The 13,925-nt window shown below is 43.3% G+C and overlaps 1 protein-coding gene across 1 annotated transcript in view; it reads left to right on the forward strand.

Annotated features, from left to right (window-relative positions):
• The window catches only part of LOC119443719 (DIS3-like exonuclease 2), a 114,537-nt gene that overhangs the window by 2,118 nt on the left and 98,494 nt on the right, over positions 1-13,925 (forward strand). Inside the window, exon 2 of the mRNA XM_037708429.2 lies at positions 12,717-12,952. Coding sequence (XP_037564357.1) covers positions 12,737-12,952 — 216 coding nt within the window. The 5' untranslated portion in view covers positions 12,717-12,736. The remainder of the gene's footprint in view (positions 1-12,716; positions 12,953-13,925) is intronic.

The following is a 13,925-nucleotide window of genomic DNA, read 5'->3' on the forward strand; positions in this document are numbered from 1 at the left end:
AAAATACTGCAGGCCCATGCGGGCCCAAGCAGGAGGGGTAAAATTACAACAGAGCATTCAGGATTACAATACAATACAAGCATTCAAAAGAAAACAAACCAAAACGCTCACATCTCTGTTGTGATATTAACAGATTAAAAATTGATCAGGTCTCTTGAGTCAGTGCTGTTTAGCAATGATAATGGTACTGCGTTCCATTCTTCAATAGTACAGGGAAAAAGGAAAATTTAAAAGTGTTAGTTCTTGTTTGATAGGGAGTTAAAGATTCAGAGTGGTGATGTCTGGTTAGTCTTGTAGTTAATGTACGTACATATGGAGCAGGATCGATTGAGAGTTTATTTTTGAAGAGGAAAAGAAATTCAAGCCTTAGAATTTTCCGCCGTAGTTGTAATGTCCGTGTACCTTTATTGCGCATGATATTTGTTGGAGAGTTGCTTATACGGTACTTATAAAAAATAAACCTAACTGCTTTCCGCTGAATCATTTCTAGTGCATTAATACTGTGTTTATTATGTGGATCCCACACTGTGCATGCATATTCCAATTTTGGCTGAATGAGTGATTTGTATGCATGAAGTTTAGTTTCCGGGGGCGCTTGCTTTAGTTTAAGACGCAGAATACAGAGTTTACGAAATGAGGCAGCACATACATTAGAGATATGTGAATTGCAACTTAAGTTGTTAGTTGTTGTCACACTTAAATATTTATATTCATTCACTTCAACGAGATGATGAGTAGGAAGATTATACAGAAACTTCCACCTATGTCTTTTCTTGGTTATTTGCATGTTTACTTGTATACTGTTTTTTCTTCATTAAGCTGCATGTCCCATCGTTTACACCATGAATAAATGCTGTGAAGGTTAGTATCCAAAGTTCCTGATCCTCTCGGCAAGCAATCTCATGAAACAAAATGCTGTCATCCGCAAATAAACGAACTTGTACTGGTTCATTAACAATGTTAACCACATCATTAATAAAAATCAAAAACAAGAGTGGTCTCTGTACGCTACCTTGTGGTACTCCGGAAGTAACTGGCAAACGACGTGAGTGGTGACCATTAACAGAAACCGACTGTATGCGGTTTGCCACGTATGCCGAAATCCAGTTTATTAGGAAAGGTGGGAGGCCAATGTATTTTAGCTTGAAAGCTTTTGATGTGAAACAAGGTTGAATGCTTTTCGAAAGTAAAAAAAAATTACGTCAGTTAGACCAGACTTGTCCATAACACTTGCAAAATTGAGAATTACTGTGGTTAGTTGTGTGACTGTAGAAAAGCCCTTCCTAAACCCATGTTGAAATGAAGACAGAATGTTATCTGTTAAAAACGTGATTACGTGATTAGCAATAATATGTTCAAGCATCTTACAGCATGAAGAAGTCGGAGGTATAGGACGATAATTTGAAATCAGCGCAGTGTCACCTTTCTTGTGTATAGGCACTGTTGTATTCCGCACCAATGCAAGATGGCGCGAAGAAAAAGACACCGGGCGAAGGCGAGCCGAAACTGCTGTCGTAACGGCGAAACAACAAAGAGAGCTTTTATTTCCGGTCAGGGCCTTATATACCCTACGTCCGTCACGCACAAGGTTGACTACACTAGTACTATCGTAGAGAGGTTGCCAACCCGCAAACTGAACACAGCTGAACACAGGCAAACACAACAGGCACCACACGCGCCGTTCGCCAGTCAACCGGTAGATCCGCAGAAGATATGATGCACGAAAAATGCATGCAAGAAATGGGGCGAGCACTTCAGCGTAACGACGAAGGAACGCATTCGGAAGCCCATCAGGACCGGGTGATGTTTTAGTCTTCAGGTTAAGAAAGCATAGCCATAATACCTTGCAGTGACACAATATCTTCGAGATCAGAGCAAGATACAGGGGTAAGACTGACTCTTTCAGAAGGGATGGAAAACACGCTGTGGAAATACGAGTTAAAATGTTCCGCAATGGGCCTCCTTGTCAACAATTTGAACACCATCAATTTGTATCTCGTCAACCGACTTTTTCTTCTGATTCAAGAAGTCCCAGAACTTGTGAGGGGATTCGTTTAAAAAATTTGGTGGGGTATGTTGAAAATAATGCCATTTGGAACATTTCAACGCCTCGTTAAATGCTGTTCGAGCGGCTTCAGCAATGTTTGCGGCTGCTCCTTTTTTTTTCTTTTTAGGTGTAAGACCTCTCTCGTGATCCAGGGATTCGATTTTCTTGTTTTCTTTGGTATGAAATTGTCAAGACAGTAAGTGCATATCTGTTTAAATTGATCCCAAAGTATAATAACATCTGAGTGTTGAAAGCTGTTGAATTTTATTTCAAGATAATCCAGAACACTTTCATCCCGGGTACGAGAAAAATCTTTTACAGAAACTATTTCGGAGGGAACAATACAAGGTTTTTCGATAACAAAACCATTGCATGATCAGAAATACCGGGATTCACAGAGACTACATTCTTCAATTGTCCTAGTAACAAAAGCAAGATCTAAGATTGAAGAGGACGCATTACAAACTCGCGTAGGCTCTGTTACTACTTGTTGCACATCCAGGTTTAGCATAATGTCAAGCAAGAATCCAACATCAGAATGTCGATCTGTATTTGAGAATAGATAGCGCCAGTCAACAGAAGGTAAATTAAAGTCGCCAGCTATCATTACTTCTGTACTAGAAAATGACCCTAAATGATCGCGTAGATCCTTCAGAAATCGAGGTGGTGCATCCGGTGCTCTATAAACAGCAGACAACAAGTGCGCCCTGAACAGAACAATTTCAAAGTAAGACTTTCGTGATTTTCTATCTGACGTAGCAGTGATGTTCGAATGCCATGTTTCATCAAGACAGCCACGCCGCTGCCTCTAGTAGGACGGTCACGGCGAAAAACCTGATATGAGGGCGGAAAAACATCAGCGTCATCAATGTCGTCGCGAAGCCAGGTCTCCGTGATAACAACAACATGGGGATCATAATCTAACAGGATGGCTTCTAGTTCTGTTGATTTATTAATGAAACTATGTTAATAATTTTCAGTTGACTACTAGAGGAACGTACAGGTCAGTCCATTCTAGAATTACCATGTGACAAAGGAGCCTTTATTCTGGTTTGCGCGTCTCCGTCCCCATTTACTTGCAGCTTATCATTAATGAGCGAAAGTCTTTCCCTGTTGTTTTTCACCCTTAGCACTTGGCCATAACAACTTCCTTTTCTGCAATGTCTCACATGAGTAATCATGGTGAATTGATATTTTTGACCCTTTAAGCTTGTGTACGTTCTTAAACACTGCATGCTTCTCATTATAGTCGTGAAACTGAAGTATAATTGGTCTAGTATTGCCTTGCCTGCCTAAGCGGTGAATTCTACCAACAGATAGGCAGGATACCTGTAGTTTTGTTGAAAAGAAGTTTAGATCTTTCTGCTTTAAATCCGAGTCTTTCTCATTAGGATCTTCCTGCATGCCAAAAATAACCAAATTTGATTGTCTACGGCGGTCTTCCAGATCGGTTAGTTTAGATTTCAAGATCTTCATTGATTTTTCGAGTAATTCGACCTGGGCAGTCAGTTTTTCTATTTCAAGAAAGCGCAAAGTAAGATCAGACATGATTTTTTCCATGCTGTTCTGTTGTTCCCTTAGTGCAGCCATTTCTTCAGCTAGTTTATTTTGCCCTGCCAATAATTCCTTCAGCATTTCTGCTGTTGAAGGGCCCGGATTAGTCTCCACATCACCACACAAAAGTAGTGCACACACAGAGAATACAACACATGCAATCATAATACACTGTTGAGGGCACGGCAGGACCAGAAGGCCACGATAATCACTACGAAAGCTGTTGTAGCTGGGACTAACCTGCACGAAGTAGAAAAGGTGACTTCATGACCGCATGCCGCCTTCCGGTCCGTCGTACCCACTGAAGGTGTAGCTCTGCGGACGATCCTTTATAGGCCAGTCCGATGACATAGTCGCGGTAGATGGCGCTGTCATCTCGATTTCAACGAAGGCAGGGGTTGCACTGTGAACTAGTTGAGGTACTGTAGCACCCGTGTCAGCACAGACACGTGTTAGTGACGAGGCAAGATTCCGGATCGAGCCTTCCAGCGAGACCGAGCAGAAGAGGCTGCACGAAGTAGAAAAGGTGACTTCATGACCACATGCCGCCTTCCGGTCCGCCGTACCCGCTCACTTTCATCCTTTCTTCATCCTTTCTTCAACTTTCATCCCACACATAAAGTATGTTAAGAACAAATGCTTAAAGACAATAAACGTTCTTAAAATTTTAGGACACACAATGTGCATTAGTGATAGGAAGTGCCTCATGAACCTGTGTAAGAGCCTTATACATACACGATTAGACTACATTGTCATAGTGTACCAGTCTGCTGCACCCAGAGCACTAAAGATGCTGGATCCCATCCACCACCTAGTCATCTGCCTGGCCACAGGTGTCTTTAGGACAAGTCCTGTGGCAAGCCTCTACGTAGAGGCATACGAGTGGTTTCTCCATCTACAAAGGACATACTCCAGCTTCACATTTTTTCTGAAAGTAAATGCTAAGTTCGAACATCCCTCCTACTCAACCATTAACGACATAACCAGTACCACTCTTTCAGAATTGACCTGTAGCGAGAGAGCCTTTCTCATTGCACGTGTGAAGTGTCAGCAAAGAATTGGGTGTCCCACTCCTTGAACATTGTCTCATGCTGCCAGCAAAGCTGTTACCGCTGTGGCAGTGGCAGCTCATAGAATGCGACACATTGTTTATTGAGGTCACTAAGCACACTCCAGAGGCAGGTATTCTAACGAATGCACTTTCTAAAACTTCAGGCGAAGTACTCATGCCTGGTGTATTAAACTGATGCATCAAGGTCACAGGCTGGCACGTCCTTTGCAGCACTTGGACCATCCTTTTCTGAATCTGATATTATGCACGTGGAACTGAGTATCTTTACAGCCGAGGCATACTCTGTATGGTCAGCTGTGAAACATAAGAAAAATAATGTACATGCAAAAAGACATTATATTCACCAACTCTCAAAGTATAATAAGGTTCCGTAAAAGCAAGAAGCCGGTACTAAATTCTCTCGATTCACTCCTGTGTACAGCTTACATGTCTAGCCAGCAGGTCACAATATGCTGGGTTCCTGGGCACAATGTCATCAAGGGCAATGTGCTTGCTGACGAAACCGCCGCACCAATAGCAACAAAAGCCACCAACTCCTCTTTAGCTGTCCCTGCCATAGACTTGAAGTCATTTAAATGGGAATGGCTTAGAAACTACTGGCAGTGCTCATGGGACACTTATACATCTAATAAGCTGCATGTTATTAAGCCACAGTAACGAAATTGTATGCTCCAATTGCGAGGCTCGGTGTGCCGAGGCATAGCGTCGTTGGCATTCCCCCTCTTACCCAACACCATAACAAAAACGCGATGAACTGAAGTTAACATGTGTCGACTAAGAATGAGGCACACATATATCACACGCTCATACCTGTTGACCAGGGATCACCCACCTTTGGTAAATGTGGCGAGACGACTGTCCTCCATGTATTGCTAGAATGTCGTGAAATAGAAGCTCAAGAAAAAAAAAACGTTTTCCGTACCATCAGCAAATTCCACTTCATCCAGCAATGTTCCTTGGCAATGACTCACTTTTTGGTAGCAAATCAGTTCTGGCTTTTTTAAATATGTTTGTTTACTGCATTATATACACACAAGCGATCCGTAGCACAGCCTCATATCAGAGCAGAGGCTACTGCTGTGATAGTAGCATTTAGAGCATGTGCCCTTGCATACAAGGTCCCGGGTGAGACATTAATGTCGCTAAAACAACATACATGAAAAGCACTTATAAATGATCAGTCCACAAATAAGTTGTATTTAAACCGGCCTTCACACGCCCCGCCGTTCCCATTAGCAGTGAAATTTGTTGCAGAAAAACTCGCAATAGTTTTCACAGATCTACAGGGAAGTGACTACGCTGAACTTATCCCACCTTGGGAGCAATGTCCAGTCACCTGTGACTTGTCCTTTAAAGAAGCTTAACAAAAAGAGTTGACCAAGTGCCTTCATCCAGCAACATTTTTTGACCCTTGAAGACAAGTATAGATCTATGGCATTTTTTCTATGGCATTTTTCACTGATGCTTCAAAGTCTGCAACCTTGGTATCATGTGCAGCCCATGGCCCAAACTTCTCCAACTCTAAAACCTTGCATAACCATAGCAGCATCTTTACAGCGGAAGCGTACGGTATTCTGATCACTGTTGAGTACATAGTACAGCACAAGATCCAAAAGTCTATAGTATACACAGATTCTTTAAGCGTTGTCACAGCCCTGTCCTGTGGCAAAGCAAGTCGAAACCCTGTATTAAACAAGCTCCTTAAACACATTCACGTAGCTTATAAACTAAAACTTTCTCTTGTTGTATGCTGGGTGTCAGGCCACTCTGGGATCGCAGGCAATGAAACGGTGGACAAAAATACTGTACAAGTGGCTCATCGGGACACAATTGATGTAAGCTGGGTACCTGGTATAGACATGAAACCTGCGGTACAAAAGGTGCTCCATAATCATTGGCAAGCTGAATGGGACAAGGAAGCTGAAAATACGTTGCACCTGCTTAAACCGCAATTAACCAAATTTTTCCCTCTGAAGCTTGATAGACTCACCGAAGTCACCCTGGCACGACTCAGAATAGGACACACTTATGGCACACATAAATACCTCTCGACTGCAACTGACCCACCGACGTGCACACTCTGCGGTGAGAACCTAACCGTCCTACATGTCCTCAATGTCCTGAACTTCACCGAGAGAGAGTGACTCATTTTAAGGAACTTTACAAACACCATATACCACCCCATCCCTCGATGTTCATATCAGAGGACGCACTTTTTAACTTTAAAAGAGTGCTTAATTATCTTGCGCAAGTTCATTTTCTAGAAATCATCTCATTCTATCCCGACCGTCATATTGCGCCTCACAGGTGAGGTACAGTCTGATGCACAAAAGTATGTCGGAGCCCTCCCACTTGCGTAAGCAAGAATTGTACAGTAACGGGCTCGGACTATCCACAAATAATTTAACATGTGTACCTGTACCCAACACGTTTAGGACCTTGTATTTATTGTAGTAATTATTTTAAAATCGATGCACTAATGTCTATAAATATCTATCTTACGCGTAGGCCTCTATACAGCATCTATTTTAAATCAGTTTTAAACTCGCAATTTGATAAACCACGACACATCTCCTGGTGCTCTCTGGCCTTAGATGCCCTTGCACCAATAAAATGCGATCATCATCAGTGCTACTGAATATTCTTATATTATTGCGATAGCAATTATATGGACACTCAAAAGCAGATTTCTGCCGTCGGCGTCGCCGTCGCCGTGAGGTTCCGTATGACGTCATTTGGAGATGAAATCGTCGCCGCGCGCCGAACGCTGTATGTGCGAGTGAAAGGGCGCGAGGGGCGCGTCTTTCACGGGGAGTGAACGCACGGTGGAGAACAAACGCGCGTTCTGCGCCGTGCTCGCTTAAGGGCTGCAGAATTAGGCGTCTCGTTTCTCCTTTACAATCACCATATATGTAGAGCAAACGCGCCTTCTTCAGACGCGCGAGAGGCCGTGGGGGAGGGGGAAGGAAGGGACGCGACGTTTAGCTGCGGCACCAAGTGCCTATTTATATGAGAGGCTCCAGCAACAGTCACCAACGCCGCACGCATTTTGAGCTAACGCGGGCAAAACGCCGATGGCGTCGACAACAGTTCTGCGTATTGTTGCTGCCAAAGCCGCTCACCTTACTTCGTATGACATTGCTGTGTTGCTATCGCATTCATTGCTTCGCCCTTAGGGCGAAACTGTGACATTTTTCTAATCTTACAATGACTTCGCAACATATATTTTATGTCCATAGCCTACCTCACATGTTGTAGTTTTAATACATATATAGTACATTTTACACACTTCACAGGGAATATTTTTAGGCCACTATACAGCCAGGTTATATCTATACCTTTTGTCATTAACCGCACCATTGACAGTATCGTACCATTTCATGGCACTCTTTGATCATCATTGGCCCTTGCGCCATAAAACCTCATACATCATCAGGTGGTATGAGTGTTTTTTCTTTGCTGCCTCGATTGGTCTCTCTGCGATATTAGATGTTCACTAGGGAGATGCTAAGGGCATGCAAGAGCTGCCCAGAACTCGTCCTTGTTCCTTTGTCCATTCGAAGTTCAGATAATGCAGACATATTCTCTTAGACTTAGCAAGAATGGATTAAGCCAGTGTTTACTCTGCTACCTTTGGCTTCAGTGCTTTTGCTTTGTCATGAATGAACCTGAAGCAGTGTTCTCTGCATTGATGCTGTAAACTGCACTTCTCGTGGATGACTCAAAATGAGGTGAATAGCATGAAACAAGCATACTCTCCCTGGTGCATGAACCCAACTTGATCTGACTCTTGTCAAATCATTATCTTTGTTTCAAACATTTATCACACCTCTTAACATTGCCTTCCAAGTGTGTTGACATGACTCCTGCATGTGACATGCATGTGCAAGATACTTCTGTGCCAAACAATGGTTTTGCAGATGGCCCAGACACATTAGAAAGTATTAACTGTGCGGATACGGCCTGTTTCACTCGGACCGGTGCATGCTAGCGATCTGCTCACAGCCACTTACCAGGAACGCCAGTGCACGCGCGCGGCAACACTCATGCTGGCAGCAGAACGTATAACGCCTCCCTTAGAGCGATTTGACCGGAGTGTGAGGGTGTGTCGACTCGGCTTCTTGACCGTGTTACAGCCAAGATAATAGCGCCTCGCTTGCGTTCAGGCAAGTCATGCTTATGAAAAATGCAATATCCACACAGGTTCTCTGCAGAGACCTGGCGCATGAAATCGGAATGGAGTGCGAGGTACGCTCTGCTAAAACTGTCTATTAACGCGATGAAACATGTTGTATTAGGGACCAATGCACAGCCTCGTTTTATGCATGCTGCTGTTTCATGAAAACTTTCGTTTTGTCTCTTCACGTGTGCTTTTTGTTGGGAAAACACTTTGTTTTGGTGCTTCAAATGTTTCTCCAAGCTTCTTTGCCTTGTCACAAATGTTGCTAGTGTTCTCCTTGCGTGAAACTGAGTATGAAACTTGCCTGAAGCTTTACAACACACATTGCGGTTTACGAATTGTAGCCAGTCAGTTGTCAAGGCATATCCACTTCGAACTAATTTTGGAGATACCACCGGTTTCCAGATATGAGTCATCAAACTTGCAGTAAAAATGCACAGTTGTTACACTTCTTTAAAGAAACATGGTTTTATGCATTCAAAATATAACTGCAATGCCTATGTATGTTGTCATTCACTTTTGGGAATGAATATCTTGAAACTGGGGCCATCCTAAAAAAATTCATTCCAATTGGATACGCCTTGCAAGCTCACTAATACTCGTAAATGGCAATATGTGTCATTAAACCCTTCATTTAGTTTTTGTTAATTAGTAGGTTTATTTATTTTTATTCCTCTTGCAAAAAATGTCTGCTTTCGAGTAATCGAGCTGAAGAAATTGAATTATGGCTACAACAGGCAATACTGGCAGTGGTTGAAGATAGCACTGCCTGCATTGCAAAGAAGGTTTCCTTGAAAGGATGGCCATGCATGACATTCTGCTGCTGTCCCTCTGGTAAATTGTTTCAGCACTAGAGCAACTGCTGAAGTCCGCACCCCTTTATTGTTGTGCAGGTTTTGTGTGTTTTTTGCACAAAAGTAATTTACTGTAAATTAATGCTTTTAGCAATGTCTCTGTGTAATAGCTCTGTCAGGTTACCCTATATAGCCCGCTTATCTGCATGTGTATCTAAAAGGTACTCCCTAAATGTTATTGCTATCTGCCAGTGTTTGTTGAGATGCAGATTGGTGAGGACAACCAGATCTTACATATTTGTTCTGCCATCTTTCACAAATTATTGAATAGTCTGATTCAGACATGCTGTCACTCTCCGTAGCAAATGCATTGTAATAAAAGTCATTTTCATTGTTATGTGCCATCGAGCTGTCGACTCCTGCTGGCACCACAAATCTAAGAATGCTCATCTTCATTATGAAGTGCATTATTCACTGGATCATGAAAAACTTTCTAAAGTTGACTGCAGAGGTGACATTTTCTTTTTATCCTGCTTTTGTTTATTTTGAGCTGCCTAATTGTTTTCGGGTGGCTGTCCCCCTGTTAACTCAATTTTATAAGGCCTCTTGCACTGAAGAATTATGACTAACAGTTTGTGGTCCAGTCATTTCTGTACGAATCGGTAATTCCTAATGAGGAATAACCGATGTGTAAGAGAAGAAAAGTTGAAACTACACTGAGAAATCAGTGCCAGCAATGCTAACTGGCAGATCAGGATGTGTTCCAGTGGCATATTGAAGGCACTTACGGAGACACGATCACTCCACCAAACAACCAAGACTGCTCTGCCGAAATCAGCGGAGCAGACCAGAACTCTCGGCTGACGTATTTCCTGTTTCTTGACAACATTCTTCTATTGACGCCGGTATCGATGGATGCCATGGACGCTGCTCTATTGCATCGCGCGATTTTGCTCGCAATGCTGGAGTGTGAAATCTGAATCACGGTGGGAAAACAATCTTTGAATAATTTATGCCCATTCCTTACAGGATTAGGATTGAAATTTAAAAGTTTGCAAGCTCCTTGTAGCATACTGAGTTTGAAAAACTCAGTATGAAAAAATGCTTTGAGAATTTTTTTTTTGCATTTAATATTTATAAGAAATATAAATTTGTAACTGCAAACTGCAAAACAAAATTCGAACCATAAAGAGGGAAAATGAGATGTCAATTGATAAAGAGGAGGAATCATGTTTGGCAGATGGTGCCATAAAATTATGTGGTTGACTTGTAGCAACAACTTTCTGCTGTGTGGATATGAATGGCATATTTGCTTTAGTCTTCTTTTATTGGTTTATTGTAGGGGTGTGTGAATATTCGAAAAGTTTGAATATTATATTTTAATAATCATATTCAATTCAGAATATAGATATTCAAAAATGTTCGAATATTTGCTTGAATACGAGTATTCGAATCAAATAGAATATATTGCTGGTTATGCGGAAGCAGACACGGTTCTTGCATTTGTTTCTATCTAATCTAAGAATATGCAGAAGACAAAGATAATGTTCAATAGCCTGGCAAGGGAACAAGAATTCAGGATCGCCAGTCAGCCTCTAGACTCTGTAAAGGAGTACGTTTGTTTAGGTCAATTACTCACAGGGGACCATGATCATGAGAAGGAAATTTACAGAAGAATAAAATTGGGTTGGAGTGCATATGGCAGGCATTACCAAACCCTGACCGGGAGCTTACCATTGTCGTTGAAAAGAAAAGAGTACAATCATTGCATTCTACCGGTGCTAACATATGGGGCAGAAACTTGGAGGTTAACAAAGAAGCTCGAGAACAAGTTAAGGACCGCACAAGGAGTGGTGGAACAAAAAATGTTAGGCCTAACGTTAAGAGACAGGGAGAGAGCGGTGTGGATCAGAGAGCAAACGGAGATATGCGATATTCTAGTTGACATTAAGAGGAAGAAATGGAGCTGGGCAGGCTATGTAATGCGTAGGATGGATAACCGGCGGACCAGGGTTACAGAATGGATTCCAATAGAAGGGAAGCGCAGTCGAGGACGGCAGAAAACTAGGTGGAGTGATGAATTCAGGGAATTTGCAGCGGCAAGTTGGAATCAGCTAGTGCAAGACAGGGGTAATAGGAGATCACAGGGAAAGGCCTCCGTCCGGCAATGGACATAAATATAGGCCGACAATGATGAATCTTAAGAATATTGGGGCGAGTTTGTGCAGAATGTTCTGACGATTTCGTAGTGCCAGCAAAATTTCACCTGTAAGGCACACTTAGCCACTAAACGTCAAAACTGTGCGGGAAAGCCAGCCTCTCAGTAGCAAGGAGCATGGGTTTGCGGACAGCAAGGGTGCACTTCTTTTTATTGCAATAGCGATCATATGGACACTCCAAGTGCATTTCTGCCGTGGTCGTGGACGTCGCTGTGAGGTTCCGTATTAAGTCCAAACATGGTAACACCGTCGCCGCGCGCCGTACGCTGTATGTGTGGGAGTGGTGAAAGTTTGCAAGGGTCAGCCGACGATTGTGGCTCAATCTCGCGCGCGCGAGGGAGCAAGGCGGGGTGGATGCGCGCTTCTTCTGTCATGCAGAAGAAGCGCGCACATCTTCTGTGTCGGTAGCTTCGTGTGCGCTGTGCTTTACGTTCGCGTTGAAGCCAGAGATGACACGAAGGTCAATTCGCTCGCTGCTGCAGCCACACCTCCCCATTCCAGCGCTTTGACAGCGAGTTTCAGCGGTCATCGAGCGAGATGTGTTTATGTTTACCAGCACGCATGTGGCACCGCGCTTGTTAATTTACTTAGTAAGCCAATGTTTACAAGTTTATACGGCCAATAAACCTATTATCCTTAGTTCGTATAGTCGCCTACTAATTTGCTATCGTAATCGATGCTTCGCCTTTCGGGCAAATCTGCAACATTTTTTTTCTCACTGCCACAGAAAGTTGTTCATCAATAATGCTATCTCGTAAGTCTAGTTGCCAGTGGTCCTTCTGTGCAATTCCACTGGGTGTGGTGATTGAGTGCACCCTCTCTCGTTTGTGCGTGTGCACGATCGACGCAGGCAGAGCCCATGATTGTTGCATGGAGAGTGGACAGGGATCTCGGGAGGTGGCTCTGGACTCTGGTCAGGCATCGACAGCGGCGGCTCTGCTAAAGGACGGCCTCGGACAGCTCAGCCTGGGGCCGGCGGACCCGGGGGCTGCCACCCAGCCGCCTGAGGCCTCTGCCCCGGCTGCGGTTGCCACCACCACCTCCAAAGGCAAGGGTGCCAAGAAGGCCCAAGGAAAGAACGCCAAGGTGGGTCTCTACTAGTGCTCTCCATTAGCTTAATGGACCAAGGCTCAAAGTGGCCCTGCAATGGACCGCTTTGTCAAACAAGTACTAGCAAAAATTTTATTTTTTTATTGGATAGCTGTTGAGCTATCCAATGTAGTGCATAGTGTGGATAACCAGTGGACCATTAGAGTTGCAGAATGGATACCAAGAGAAGGGAAGCACAGTCGAGGACTGCAGAAAACTAGGTGAGGTGATCAAGTTAGAAAATTTGCAGGCGCAAGTTGGAATCAGCCAGCGCAAAACGGGTAATTGGAGATCACAGGGAGAGGCCTTCGTCCTGTAGTGGACATAAATATAGGCTGATGATGATGACTTGTCGAGCTAATAATTGCGCTATGGAGTCTCGATTCGCCAAGAGCACGGTGACAAATTGGGCTACCATTTAATGTCACCAATTCAAAGCACGCACCAAGTGCAGTGCGATTTCAAACATGAAAGAGCAGACTATTCACATCACCTGAAATCTGGTGTGGCGGTCCTATGGTGCTACACTCTGTCTGACAAATAACTTACAGCACTGTCAAAGGTACAAGGTGTATACAGGCAACATCATTGCTCAGTTGATTATAGTTCCAGGCATAAATATCTCATTGTTGAGGGGTATATAGAGTTTTATATTTGTTTGGTGCATGATACGTTATCTACATGACATGTTAGGCCCTTTGCACATGCATGTCGTATACTGTGAATTACTGCGGCGGTTATCACTGGTACCCGTAATAACAGCAGTAACCATGATTATGTAGCAACATCACAGTGCCCATACCGCCTTGACCACCCACTTTGATCTGAATTCACGCTTGTTACTGGCTCTCCGCACTGACAGCAAGAAATAAATGGTAAATCCATCATCGATTAGTCTCATCTCATGCTGAAGGGAAAAAAAAGGGGCATATTTTGTCATTATTGTTGGGATTGGCTGTTTGTTTTGAAG

Source organism: Dermacentor silvarum, chromosome 3 (genome assembly GCF_013339745.2).
Source record: "Dermacentor silvarum isolate Dsil-2018 chromosome 3, BIME_Dsil_1.4, whole genome shotgun sequence".
NCBI lineage: Eukaryota > Metazoa > Arthropoda > Arachnida > Ixodida > Ixodidae > Dermacentor > Dermacentor silvarum.